Source organism: Abramis brama (assembly GCF_963993115.1).
Source record: "Abramis brama genome assembly, chromosome: 20".
Lineage (NCBI taxonomy): Eukaryota > Metazoa > Chordata > Actinopteri > Cypriniformes > Leuciscidae > Abramis > Abramis brama.
Window position 1 is genome coordinate 15844273 of NC_139982.1, and position 15747 is coordinate 15860019.

The 15747-nt window shown below is 37.5% G+C and overlaps 1 protein-coding gene across 2 annotated transcripts in view; it reads left to right on the forward strand.

Moving 5' to 3' along the window:
• The window catches only part of LOC311070313 (fatty acyl-CoA hydrolase precursor, medium chain-like), a 68642-nt gene that overhangs the window by 45143 nt on the left and 7752 nt on the right, over window positions 1-15747 (forward strand). For both annotated transcript variants that reach the window (XM_084094092.1, XM_084094093.1), the window contains 3 exons: window positions 6977-7120; window positions 7701-7778; window positions 7876-8023. In XM_084094092.1, coding sequence (XP_083950218.1) covers window positions 6977-7120; window positions 7701-7778; window positions 7876-8023 — 370 coding nt within the window. The remainder of the gene's footprint in view (window positions 1-6976; window positions 7121-7700; window positions 7779-7875; window positions 8024-15747) is intronic.

Sequence of the window (15747 nt, forward strand, 5' to 3'; positions counted from 1 at the left end):
TTAGTTAGGGCAATATCTATGAGGGTGCTCTATGAGGGTGCAGATTTTAGGTTGTATCTAGTGGGTTCGTTAATGATTGGCGTGAGATTGAGGGCATCAAGTTTGGAAAGTAAATTGGATGAAGCATTAAGCATGTCCCAGTTTAAGTCGCCCAGCAGTAAAAACTCAGAAGATAAATAGGGAGCAATCAGTTCACATAGGTTGTCTAGGGCACAACTGGGTGCAGAGGGGGGTTCTATAACAGGTGGCTACAGTCAGGGACTTGTTTCTAGAAAGGTGGATTTGCAAAATTAAGAGCTCAAACTGTTTCGGCAGGGACCTAGATAAAATGACATTGTAGCATTGTAGCATTGTAGAGCCTGTCTACAGTAAAGAATGACTCTGCCTCCTTTAGTAGTTCTGTCTTGACGGTAAATATTATAGTCCGGGATTGAGACTTTTTTTTTTTTGGAAAATTTTTTGTGGATTTCCTGAGCCAGGACTCAGACACTGCTAAGATATCAGGGTTAGTTGAGTGTGCAAGGGCAACAAATTAATCCATTTTAGGAATTAGGCTTCTGATGTTAATATGCATGAACCTCAAATTATTACTATTACAGAAGTCTGCATAAGAAAGCTCCTGGGGGGTTGAGATTGCATCTCTAGGGGAGTTGTATAAACCAGTTGGACCAGTGAAGGTCTCAGCGAAAGTGGGGGGAGGGGTAAAGTGGATGTCTGAGCTATCATGACTGTCTGGTCTATGCTGAAATAGAACAATAAGAACTAACTCAAGTAACAATAAGTGAAACGTTGACATGAAATGCATAAAACATTAAATAAGTAGGAATAAATAAATACAGATACAGAAAAAAAAAAAAAAAGCGCTGCGCGTGAAATTATGCACACGTGCAGATAAACAACAGAGATGCTGAGTAGTAACGTGTCCTTACGGTATATTGGTGATCGGGCTTCTCAAGTTCGATTCATAAAATCAGAGGAAGATGTATGTAGTGTCAAAAATCCAAACAGTAGAAAGAAAGGAGAAAGGAAGTTCCAAATCCAGCCAGATAGTCCAAGCGGGTATCACATCCAACAACAGAATGTTGCTAGTGTGGGCCCGCTAATCCAAGCAGCTAGTCCCGACAGCTGGCCAAAAGATCCTTTTCAAGGGTGAACATCACGTCGGAAGGCACACTGAAAGCATCGTTGTAGAATCCTATCGGAAGGGCACTCACGACGGGCCTGTGGAACTCCGAGAGGACAGCGCTGGGGAGTGAGGACGCCAGCCAGCCGACCAGGCCGAGGTAGGCCGAACTCCGTTGCTACCTGCTACTATGGGGTGCTGTAATGTGCGTGGTTGCGGCTAGTCAGCTAAGCTAGGTAGTTGATGGCTGTTACTGGCCAGATGGTTGGCTGTAATAATCCAATAAGTTGAGGAGAGGAGTGATCCTGTAGATTATTGTGCAATCGAGGGAATCACCAATGTAATAAAAAGATAGTCCAGGATGAATAAGGTGATGAAGCCCACTGGAGTGTGCGTGAGGATTGTTGATTGAAACAAGGTTATAAAATGATGTGCACGGTTAAAAACAATAGACACACTATATACACAGACGCGATACAAACATGTCTTGACCTCGAAACGCCATCTTGTTTTAGGTAATAGTGGCCCACAAGTGATTACCTGAAGTATTTCAGTAAGACCGTAATAACGTGAGTTAGCCAGTTAGCCAGAGACCTACACAATATAAAACTCAAAACTAAGTATTTTGAACACCGGTAGAAAATATATACATCAATAATTAGTCATACTTGCAGGCTGAGATTCTGAGGAGCAAGTTAGTCCAAATTAACTGGGTACTGACCCGTCTTTCAAGAGCAATATGCTAATGTTTCATCTTGACGTCACAACGAAATGGCTTAGGACTCGTTTGAAAAACGATTCATTTAATTGACTCAGAGTCGACTCTTACTTTTGAGAGACAATAACTTTATATACGGTGCACTTTCAGATTTAAAACTTTGCAGGATGTTTTCATTCACTTAGAGCAATGTTACACACTACATGAAAGGTAATTTTGAAAAATCCATAATAGGGGCACTTTAAAAAATGTCCTGGCTCTTCCAAGCTTTATAATGGCAGTGAATGGCCATCCTTTTATGGAAAGTCCATAAAAGTGCATCAATCAATCATAAAAGTGCTTCACACAGCTCTGGGGGGTTAATAAAAGCCTTCTGAAGTGTAAGTTTGTGTAAGAAAAATATCCATATTTAAAACTTTATCGACTAAAATAACAAGCTTCCGGCAGATGGCCTTTATTAACCTCCCGGAGCCGTGTGGAGCACATTAATCATGGATAAGCATACCGTGTATGCGTGAGTGTTACACGTGAGTGTATGAGCGAGTGGCGGCGTGTTTGAGTGATTTCCAGCATGGCTCCTAAGAAGTCTCAGAAAGAGTCTGCTGTTGAGGAGGAATATGTTACTGTGAATGTTCTAACAGAAATGTTAGAAACACAGAAAATCTTTTTTAAGGACATGATGGATCTTCAGGAAAAAAACTTTAAAACGTTTTTACAACTCTTTATGGAAACAACAAACAAGCGAGTTGATGATCTTGTAAAAGACGTCACAGAATACAAACGGAGTTTGGATTACACACAAGCGCAGGTGGATAATCAAGAGAAGAACACCGAGGAGATTGTTAAAATGTGCCGAGAAGCACGTGGGGATATAAACAAAGTGTGCGAATTGACGCCATATACTGGATGGGAAAATCGACAATCTTGAGGCGAGGTCAAAAAGGAATAACATTATTATTGACGGAATTCCTGAATCGCAACGCGAGAGTGAGGAAGAAACCGAGAACAAAGTCCGCCGCATAATAGCAGAAAAGTTAGAAATGAATGAAGAACGGATCGAGGTGGAACGAGCCCGTCGTATGGGTAATCCTACAACAGCAGGAAACCGACACAGATCGATAATTGTCAAGTTTTTAAGATGGAAAGACAAGGCAGCTGTGATGACCAGGGTAAACAAACTGAGAGGTACGAACATTTACTTTAACGAGGACTATTCTGAAGCCGTAAGGATAAAGCGAAGGGAACTAGTTCCGGTCATGAAGGCTGAACGAGCAAAGGGAAACATTGCATACATTCGCCATGACAGACTTATTGTTCATTCTCCCTCCCAGAGGATGACAGGTCCAAATGGAAAGACTAGCTAAGAATATGGGTCTGAGTGAGTACATATATGGACTATAGGACTACATACATTTTTATTGAACGTGTGTTAATTTTTAGACACTATATTAATGTCATTTCCCAAGAAAGGCCTAAAAATAGCTCATATAAATATTTGTAGTTTAAGAAACAAAATTCCAGACATAAGTAACATGTTAACATCTCATAATATTAATATTTTAGCTATTTCTGAAACTCATTTAGACAATACATTTGATGATGCTACAGTAGAAATAAAGGATTATAGTATTTATAGAAGGGATAGGGATGTTTATGGGGGAGGAGTTGCCATGTATATTCAGAGCCACATCCCAGTTAAAATCAGAGAAGATCTAATGTCATGTGACGTTGAAATGTTATGGTTACAAGTTCACCTACCCCATTTAAAGCCTATGTTGATGGGATGCTGTTATAGGCCACCAGGGTCTGGCAGTCAGTATCTTGATGATTTGGGAGAAATGTTTGAGCGAGCATGTGATGAAAATAGGGAAATTTATGTCCTGGGAGACCTTAACATTGATTTTCTTGCATCAAAATGTTCGCTGAAAAAGAAAATTCTTACTATAACTGGGGCCTGTAATCTGGTTCAGGTTATTAATCAGCCAACCAGGGAATGTGTTAATAAGACAGGACTTATATCATCCACATGTATAGATCATATTTATACTAATGTAGCTGAACTCTGTTCTAAAGCCGTATCAATTTCGATCGGCTTTAGTGATCATAATTTGGTGGGCTTATCTAGGAAAACTAAAGTTCCAAAGGCGGGGCCAAAAATTGTATATAAAAGAATGTACAAGGGTTTTGACTGTGATTCATATGTGGAAGATGTTGGAAATATCTGTTGGTCTGATGTCATTCAACAGAAAGACCCAGATACTGCACTTGGTGTATTCATGAAATTGTTGGCCCCAGTTATGGATAAGCATGCACCTGTTAGGAGGCTGGCTGTTAGAGCTGCTGGGGCTCCTTGGGTTGATGAGGAATTAAAAGGATACATGGGTCAAAGAGAAAATGCAAGAGAAGTGGCAAAGAAGTCTGGATTATTATGTGATTGGCAAATATATTGTAAATTGAGGAATTATGTCACCAACCTGAATAGAAAGAAGAAGAAACTGTACTATGAATCCAGGATTAATTGTATAAAACATGATGGAAAAAAGCTCTGGAACACCTTAAATAATATCATGGGTAGAAAGAGTAATTTGACCCCATCATGGATTGAAGTGGAAGGATCATTTATAACTAAACCTGTAGACATTGCAAATTATTTTAATGATTACTTCATTGATAAAGTTAGTAAACTAAGGCAGAAAATGCCAACATCATACTGTGAGTCAACTTATTTATGTATATCAGAAGAAATAATGAATGATAAGAATTGTTCATTTAAATTTCGAGAAGTGACAAGAGAAGAAGTAAAACAACTATTATTGTCTATTAATAATGACAAGCCACCCGGTACGGACAACCTGGATGGAAAGCTATTGAGGATGGTAGCAGACCACATTGCCACTCCCATATGTTATATTTTTAATCTGAGTCTTGAGAGGAAAGTGTGCCCACAAGTGTGGAAAGAAGCAAAGGTAATTCCCTTAGCGAAAAATGCTCGTGCTGTTTTTTCTGGTTCTAATAGTCGACCAATTAGTTTGTTACCTGTTATAAGTAAACTTTTAGAAAAAATTGTATTTAACCAGATACAGGGTTATTTCACTATGAATGAATTGTTAAGCAAATACCAGCATGCTTATAGAGAAGGACATTCAACTTGTACAGCTCTTGCACAAATGACAGATGATTGGTTACATTATATTGATCACCAAAATATTGTCGGAGCAGTATTATTAGATTTTAGTGCTGCCTTTGACATAATCGACCATAGTTTGTTATTAGGGAAACTCAAATGTTATGGTTTTACACCATCTGCATTAGCATGGGTAGAGAGCTACTTGACAGATAGAACGCAGAAAGTGTATTTCAATGGAAGCTTCTCTGAGGTGAGGTCTGTAGCATGTGGGATTCCACAAGGGTCTTCATTAGGACCATTGCTTTTTTCTATCTTTACGAATGATCTCCCACTGGTCTGTAAAAGAGCTTCTGTGTCTATGTATGCGGATGATGTAACACTTTATATGCCTGCACCAGCTTTAGAAAATATTACTGCAGCTCTTAACAATGAGTTACAGATGGTATTTAATTGGGTTACTGATAATAAACTTGTTTTAAATTTAGCCAAGACTAAAAGTATCTTATTTGGAACTAAATGTTCATTAAAAACAAGGCCCATGTTGGATTTAGCACTAAATAATGTTGCTGTTGAGCAGGTACATGAAATAAAGCTTCTTGGGGTAACCTTAGACTGTACTTTGTCGTGGTCAAGACATATAGAAGAAGTGGTGAAAAAGATGGGGAGAAATATATCTGTAATTAAAAGGTGTTATTCGTTTTTAAATCCATATTTAACTAAACATGTTTTGCAGACTCTAGTGTTATCACACTTAGATTATTGCTCTGTGGTTTGGTCAGGAACTACAAAGAAGAATTTAGGGAAATTACAGAGGGTTCAGAATAGAGCTGCTCGTTTAGCCCTTAGTTGTACAATAAGGGCTAATGTTAACAAAATGCACGGCAAACTCTTCTGGTTAACGGTTGATGGGAGGTTAAAAGCATCACTTCTTGGCTTTATAAATAAAATTAATGTATGGAAAACTCCTGACTGTCTGTATAGGCAACTTACTCTGAGTTCTAATGTACGTACATATCCCACGAGGCATGCCGTCATTGGTAAATATATTATTCCAAAATCCAGAACAAACTCAAAACAACGTACAGTGTTGTATAGAGCTATGGTTGAATGGAACTCTCTTCCAGGTCATATTGTTAAAACTCAAAATAATATTGGTTTTAAAAAACAAATAAAGGATTTTTTTATGTTAGCTTATATTAGTAGATAGAGTATATTTGTGTGCTTGTGTGTATATATGTGTATGTGTAAGTGTATATATATATATATATGTGTGTGTATGTATGTATATATGTATATTTGTATTTCATGAGAATTTGTTGTTTCAGTGGATGATTGTGCATTGATTGTGTATGTTTGGTAATATGTTAATTTGTGTATTGATTATGTAGTGCGTTTTTTTTTTTGTGGACCCCAGGAAGAGTAGCGGATGCATTTTGTTGCATCAGCTAATGGGGATCCTAATAATAAATAAATAAATAAATGGATGGATGCACTTTTATGGACTATATGGCCAGTCACTATAATTATAAAGCTTGGAAGAGCAAGGACATTTTTTTTATATAACTCCGATTGTATTAATCTGAAAGAAGAATGTCATATACACCTAGGATGACTTGAGGGTGAGTAAATCATGGCTTAATTTCATTTTTGGGTGAACTATCCCTTTAAGAAAAATGTTTTTGAAATCATATGGTGTAAAGCAGAAAGATCCCTTGTGAAAAAGTTTGTCATTTATGACAATTCATTTATGATTTCAGACACTTAATTGCATGTTATTTACCATTAAATTAAAGTATTAAGTAAAAAAGTAAAAAGTATTAGTTTAAATTTATATTTAATGCAGTTTGTTGAACTAAAGAGTGCTTTAGTTTAAATACATCTTTATATCCAATTTTTTGATTCTATTGACTTTCAAATATGGTTTGAAGTGTACTGCCAAATGTACTGACAAGCAATTATGATAAACTGAAATATATACTCAAACTATACACTGAAACTGTGTTCATAGTTCGAGGTGATGCAGTTCAGTGTTGCTGTGGATTCTCATTTCCTTCCCAAGCCTGTAGAGGAGATCATTCGGAAACAAGAGTTCAGTAAAGTTCCTCTCATCACTGGTATTACTGATGATGAGTTTGGCTATTTAATGCCCACAGTGAGTAAATATTACATTTATTATTATATTCAATATCACACTCCAAACAGCTTTTATTTCAATAAAGCAAGCAACAGAACATGCATTAGTATCCACAATATATATATATATATATATATATATATATATATATATATATATATATATATATACAGTATATATATAATTTTTTTTATGCAGGTGCATCTTTTACCTGGTGTGATTTACTTTGATTTGACTTTTTTTTTACATCAAAAATGAAACAAAAAGTGTTATTCAAAGGCTGAAATTTTTAAGTATTTTTTTGACCAGGATAGTTCAGGTTACATCAATTGGAATAAATTAATAAATGTTGATGTTAAGGTAAAATGCCTTTTTTAACCCTAAAGTTCCCATATTATGCTACTGTATTTTTGTTTTAAAGGTCTTTAAAAATATAACATTCATTCACAAATTCAAGCTAATCAAAACGCTTGTTGAAAATAAAAGGTATCAACTGTATGAAATCAACACACACACGAAGATCAGATGCATTTATAATATATTCATATTTTAGGTTTTATTTTTTTATGCATAAAAGTGGAATGTTATTTCGCCTTAGTATTTTTTCGGTCCTGGATGGATTGATGGGATGGATAAAGAGCAAGCCACAAAAGCCTTGACCCTGAATTACCCTGACGTAAGATGCACATTTACATTATATAATATTATGCTTTCAGTTAATAGTTCAAATCTTTTTTCTTTGAATTCTGTGCTTTGAACTCATTTCCCTTTAGCCCAGGGATCGATGGATCTCTGACCTGGTGGCAAATGAGTACCTGGGCGACACAAACGACCCCATTCAAATCAGAGACATTTATAGAGAGATGATGGGGGATCTGATTTTTAATATCCCCGCCCTCCAACTGGCAAAATACCACAGCGGTGAGAAGCAATAATTTACTGATTCATTCATATTTAACTATTGCAACTGTGTAAACACTGTATATAGTTAAAGGGTTTCAGCATATTTGCAGAGCCATTTAACTCTTTTTCACAAAATTTTCATCGCCCCCAGAATATTTAGTTGTATGAATATTTTACATGAAATATGTCCAAAAAAAGAACAAAACCTCTGCTTTAAAAAACTAATTCTAGCTTTATGCATTATGTTTTTATCAACACTTGAATGTGGTTAAATTTCATACAAAAAGCAACATTTTTAACAAAAATCGCATTTACGTCCAGATCAGATTCAACGATGATCAAAACATCAACATTTCACTCAGTAACATTAGGCAGTTTTGATTTACAGTGAGGAAAATAAGTATTTGAACACCCTGCTATTTTGCAAGTTCTCCCACTTGGAAATCATGGAGGGGTCTGAAATTGTCATCGTAGGTGCATGTCCACTGTGAGAGACATAATCTAAAAAAAAAAAATCCAGAAATCACAATAAATGATTTTTAAACTATTTATTTGTATGATACAGCTGCAAATAAGTATTTGAACACCTGTCTATCAGCTAGAATTCTGACCCTCAAAGACCTGTTAGTCTGCCTTTAAAATGTCCACCTCCACTCCATTTATTATCCTAAATTAGATGCACCTGTTTGAGGTCGTTAGCTGCATAAAGACACCTGTCCACCCCATACAATCAGTAAGAATCCAACTACTAACATGGCCAAGACCAAAGAGCTGTCCAAAGACACTAGAGACAAAATTGTACACCTCCACAAGGCTGGAAAGGGCTAAGGGGAAATTGCCAAGCAGCTTGGTGAAAAAAGGTCCACTGTTGGAGCAATCATTAGAAAATGGAAGAAGCTAAACATGACTGTCAATCTCCCTCGGACTGGGGCTCTATGCAAGATCTCACCTCGTGGGGTCTCAATGATCCTAAGAAAGGTGAGAAATCAGCCCAGAACTACACGGGAGGAGCTGGTCAATGACCTGAAAAGAGCTGGGACCACCGTTTCCAAGGTTACTGTTGGTAATACACTAAGACGTCATGGTTTGAAATCATGCATGGCACGGAAGGTTCCCCTGCTTAAACCAGCACATGTCAAGGCCCGTCTTAAGTTTGCCAATGACCATTTGGATGATCCAGAGGAGTCATGGGAGAAAGTCATGTGGTCAGATGAGACCAAAATAGAACTTTTTGGTCATAATTCCACTAAACGTGTTTGGAGGAAGAAGAATGATGAGTACCATCCCAAGAACACCATCCCTACTGTGAAGCATGGGGGTGGTAGCATCATGCTTTGGGGGTGTTTTTCTGCACATGGGACAGGGCGACTGCACTGTATTAAGGAGAGGATGACCGGGGCCATGTATTGCGAGATTTTGGGGAACAACCTCCTTCCCTCAGTTAGAGCATTGAAGATGGGTCGAGGCTGGGTCTTCCAACATGACAATGACCCGAAGCACACAGCCAGGATAACCAAGGAGTGGCTCTGTAAGAAGCATATCAAGGTTCTGGCGTGGCCTAGCCAGTCTCCAGACCTAAACCCAATAGAGAATCTTTGGAGGGAGCTCAAACTCCGTGTTTCTCAGCGACAGCCCGGAAGCCTGACTGATCTAGAGAAGATCTGTGTGGAGGAGTGGGCCAAAATCCCTCCTGCAGTGTGTGCAAACCTGGTGAAAAACTCCAGGAAACGTTTGACCTCTGTAATTGCAAACAAAGGCTACTGTACCAAATATTAACATTGATTTTCTCAGGTGTTCAAATACTTATTTGCAGCTGTATCATACAAATAAATAGTTAAAAAAATCATACATTGAGGACTTCCGCTTCCGCCCGCATGGAGTAAGTAGCAGAAAAAGGGAGCTCCTCAGATAAATAAGTGATTATTGCTCAATAGACTAGTCAATCGTGTGAAAAAGTTATTATTTTTTTTGTCAAAGAGTTGTTGCTACGAACCTTTCGACATGAAACCGAGCTCGTGCAAAAAAGTTGCATCGACAATCCGTAATACGAAGACAGAAAGCGGTGAGAGAAAAATGGACGAACTTACGCAAGATGACGATTCTCCAATTTCACTGAGTGCTCTCAGAACGGAACTGCATACACACAGAGAAGCTGTGATTAAAGACATTAAGTCTCAAATTGAAAATCTTCATCGGGAGGTGCAAAAGAATTGAGAAGAGATGAAAGAAGACCTGCGTGCTCTCCGAAAAGAAATCTTTCCCGAGCTAGCCGCCTTGCACAAAGCGCAGGCCGAATCGACGAACGAGACCACGGAGATGGGAAAAGTGCTAAGTGATACGATGGACAGGGTAGGAGCACTAGAGCAATCCCACGAAATCATGTCCAAAGAGCACAAGAAAATGCATGAAAAATGTATGGATTTGGAGAATCGTAGCCGAAGACAGAATCTAAGATTCGTTGGAGTCCCAGAGGGAGTGGAGGCGGGAAATCCGAATCGATTCATCAAGGACCTGCTGTTGGAGATATTCGGGGGAGATGACTTGGGAGATTCCAGTATGACAGTAGATCGCGCGCACAGGACTCTCGCACCAAAACCGAAGCAGGGAGAGAGACCCCGAGTGATAATTGCTCGTTTTCATTACTTTTCTGACAAGGAAAAAATCCTGAAGCTGTCTAGAAATAAAGGCCGTCTCTACTACAAAGGATCCCCTGTGCATATCTTCCCCGACGTGAGTCCAGAAGTTGCCAAACTGCGCGCCGCGTTCAATCCAGTGAAAGCCAAGCTGCGAGCCGCCGGGATAAACTACAGTTTGTTCTACCCAGCCAAACTGGCAATCACCTTGGACGGAATCAGGTACACGTTTGAACACCCTCGAGATGCAGAGAAATTTATTGAGAAGAAGATTCAAACCTAAAGGTCGAACTGTGAGTCTAGAATAAATGATAAGCGGATGTCTGTTATCATATTCAGCACGCACGCAAAGACGTTTATAATTTAAACGCATTTCTGGACTCTTATAGTGACTAAGTATTAGTCAAGTTCATCGGGAAAAGAACTGTAACTTAATCACATACCATGTTAAGTAAAAAAAAAAAAGACCGTAAATAGTCTATAGAGCTTTTTTTTATCGTAAAAAGGAGCTAAGTGGTAAGTCAGACTGTTTGCTATCCTTTTTGTTTGTATGATGGGTAAAAAGGGACTTCTAAACCTGCTCTGTTCCTTTTTTTGTACCCCTCAGTTAAGGAAAGGTAAATGGAGCTACTGTTCAAAATGTTCAAGTTGTTTGAGGTTGTTAAGGAAAACGAATTGGCACTTTTTTCTTTTTCTTTCTTTCTTTTCTTTTCTTTTTTCATCTTACTTTTCAAAATCCGTTCTTTACAATGATTTCTGCGTTATCGACTATGGCTAGAATAAAAGTAAATGCTGCTAAGAAAAATTCAGTTCAGTTTGTTTCATGGAATTGTAAAGGGCTTAATGGGGCTATAAAACGGGGTAATGTACTAGCTCATCTTGGAAGACTAGGGGCAGATATTGCGTTTTTACAAGAAACGCATATAAGGAACCAAGATCAGGGCCGATTAAAGGGAAAGTGGGTGGAACAAATCTTTCACTCAAATTTTAACTTTAAGTCTAGGGGTGCAGCAATACTCATAAAGAAAAACATACAATTTACTGCAACTAAAGTTATTTCAGACTCCAGTGGACGTTATATTATAGTAGCAGGAAAGCTTTACAACACACCAATATTGTTAGTTAATATATATGCTCCTAATATAGATGATGAACAATTTATATCGTCTATTTTGAACATTTTGCCTAATCTAGATACTCATCAATTGATAATGGGGGGTGACTTTAACTTTGTATTGGATCCATTGTTAGACAGATCTTCAAATAGAACAGTACCCCTACCTAAATCAGCCAAACTGCTACAAACATTTATGAAAAGCCTTAAAATAAAAGACCCATGGAGATTTTCCTTCCCAAACCAACGAAAATATTCATTTTTCTCACCGGTCCATCACTCCTATTCTAGAATAGATTATTTTTTAATAGATTATAAACTTTTGCCAGCCGTCTTACATTGCGATTATGAAGCAATGGTATTATCGGACCATAGCCCCTTAGTTCTTCAGATATTATTTGAAACTAAATATGACACTTTTAAATGGAGATTTGATAATAGTTTATTGGCAGATAAGACATTTGTAGAACAAACCGAAGCTCAAATAGGATTGTATTTAGAGACAAATGATACGACAGACGTTTCCAAATCCACAATTTGGGAGGCATTTAAAGCATATATGCGTGGACAAATTATCTCTCATAGTGCCTCGATTAAGAAACAATGTAAAGAACAAAAAAGGAAGTTAACTGACCAAATACTACAAATAGATCATGAGTATGCAGTCTACCCCTCTCCAGAACTGTATAAGAAGAGACTTTCTCTCCAGTCAGAATTTCAGTTGCTCTCCACCTCAGAAACTACTGATTAATGCGGGCGAAAGCCACATATTACGAACATGGAGAGAGAGCAGGTAAACTCCTTGCTCGGCAAATTAAAGAGACGGCAGCATCAAGACTGATAACCAAAATTAGGAAAGAGACTGGACAAATTACATCTGACCCACAAGAAATAAACAATATTTTTTTTAAAATTTACGTCTAATTATATTCTTCAGAATCTATTAATGACCCATCGTGTATAGAGCAGTTTTTTGAATCACTTAACATTCCATCCTTTAATATGGAAGACAAGAATGTCTTGGAACAACCAATAACTATTAATGAAATAAATCAAGCGATATCCAACATGCAATGCTCAAAGTCCCCAGGTCCTGATGGTTTCACAACCGAGTTTTATAAATCTTTTAGAGATCAAATCTCACCATTGCTTTTAGAGGTTTTCAATGAATCACTTGAGAAAGGCCGTTTACCACCAACATTTTATCAGGCAAACGTTTCTTTAATACATAAGATAGATAAAGACCCTTTAGACCCTGGTTCTTATAGACCTATCAGTCTTCTTGATGTTGATAACAAAATACTGGCCAAGGTTTTGGCCACTCGTCTCGAAAAAGTTCTTCCATCTGTGATCTCCACGGATCAAACAGGATTTATCAAAAATCGCCTCCTATTTTTTAACATTAGAAGGCTATTAAATATTATTTACACACCAAACACCAATCCCACTCAGCCCTAGGTACTTATTTCTATGGATGCAGAGAAGGCCTTCGACAGGGTTGAGTGGGACTACCTCTTCGCCACTCTGGGAAAATTTGGTTTTGGTTCCAACTTTATTTCATTTATTAAATTGCTATATGCCCACCCCCAAGCTTCTATACAAACAAACAATAATAACTCTAGTTATTTCCAATTAAGTCGTTCTACGAGACAGGGTTGCCCTCTTTCACCCCTGCTATTTGCTTTAGCAATAGAACCCCTAGCAATTTCTCTACGTGCATCTACAGCCTATAGTGGAATAAGGAGAGGGGGAAAAGAACACAAAGTATCATTATACGCTGATGACCTGTTAGTTTACATCTCCAACCCCTCACAATCAGTGCCAACTATAATGTCAATCTTAGATAAATTTGGGAAAATCTCAGGATACAAGATTAACTTTTCTAAGAGTGTTATATTTCCAATCAACCCCAAGGCCCAATTCGAAACACTTTCCTCTTTCACTTTTAAAATAGTAAACTCATTTAAATACCTAGGGATTACCATAACTAAATGTTTTTCTACCCTTTTTAAAGAAAATATTCTGAAACTGTACGAATATACCCAACACATTTTTAAGAAGTGGTCTAATCTCTTTATTTCTTTAGCAGGACGCATTAATATGGTGAAAATGAGTATTTTGCCCAAATATTAATTTATTTTCCAGTGTATCCCAGCTTATATTAATAAATCATTTTTTAGAAATTTGGATAGGATAGTTACCCAATTTATTTGGAATAATAAAACCCCCAGAATCAAGAAGGTGTATCTACAGAGGACTAAACCGAAGGGTGGGATGGGCCTGCCTCATTTCCAGCTGTATTACTGGGCATGTAATATAAGAGCGCTCTCATTTGGTATACAGGAGGGGTCGATAGAGTGGTGTGATATGGAAAATAAGTCATGCTCACCTTCCTCTTGGCCAGCTTTAATTTATTCAGCCTTGTCTGCCCCCCGTCCAACTCGACTGAGTAATCCAGTGGTTTCCAACTCACTCAAAATTTGGAACCAGATAAGAAGGCATTTTAAATAGCAGGCATGCTCTATCTTAACCCCATTAACTGCTACTCATTCTTTTCTCCCTTCCCAAATTGATCCAATATTTCAGACCTGGTTCAAAAAAGGGATACATTCCTTCCAAAATTTGTTTATTAATAAATGCTTTCCAACATTTCAGCAGTTACAGCAGATATTTGATCTACCTAGCTCACATTTTTTTAAATATCTACAAGCTCGCAGCTTTGTTCAAAATAACTTTTCATCATTCCCTAATGAACCGTCAACCTCTCAGATGGACACACTGTTTTTACAGAATCCATTTATCAAAGGAGGAATATCCATTATATATAATACATTATCACAGTTGGAAGGTGATGTTTCATTAGAGCATGTAAGAGCAGCATGGCAGGAAGACCTTGGAATAGATATTGCAGACTGGCAATGGGATGAAGCACAAGAGCGGGTTCACTCTTCTTCTTTGTGTATTAGACACGGTTTAATACAATTCAAGATCTTACATAGACTTCATCTGTCAAAATTAAAGCTCTCTAAGATGTTCTCCTCTGTGGACCCATTATGTGATAGATGCAGTCAAACGCCAGCATCACTAGGACATATGTTTTGGAAGTGTCCCAATATTCGTAATTATTGGATTTCAGTTTTTCAATTACTGTCAAAGGTGTTGGGAAAACCACTAGACCCAGACCCAGCTATGGCTATTTTTGGTATCAATAGTGACAATGTGGAGCTGTCTAAAAAACAGTGTATTGTGCTTGGAGTTGTCACACTCTTAGCACGTAGGTTGATTTTACTCAACTGGAAGCAAAAAAATCCACCAAGCTGCTCTGCCCTGATTAGAGATGTTATGCACCACCTTCAACTAGAAAAGTTTAGATTTTCCTTAAAAAGTAAGACTGATCATTTTTATGCAGTATGGAAACCCTTTATTCATTATTTTAATAAGACAGCAATAATTGAACCTTAACCCCACTACTACTACTACTACACCCCTCCCCCCTTTCTTTTTCTTTTATTCCTTTTTTTTTCTTTTTTTTTTTTCTTCTCTCTTCTTCTTTCTTTCTTCCCTATATCATTACTTGTGTTAAAATATTAATTGTTTACATATAAGAATATTTCTGCACACTGTATTCGCAAAGTGAATATTGTTGGAGTTTTTTTTTTTTTTTTTTTTTGTGTGTGTGTGTGTGTATGTGCCAATGTAGAAAATGTAATAAAGAGAATGTAAAAAAAAAAATCATACATTGTGATTTCTGGATTTTTTATTTTTTTTGATTATGTCTCTCACAGTGGACATGCACCTACGATGACAATTTCAGACCCCTCCATGATTTCTAAGTGGGAGAACTTGCAAAATAGCAGGGTGTTCAAATACTTATTTTCCTCACTGTATATGCTGTTTAATGTTTGATGATCTCAGGGTATTTTCACATGTGCATAAGACATTTTCTGTCACTTGTTTCTGCTGCTTCTTCGCCAGTGTTTTGATCAGGAGATTCT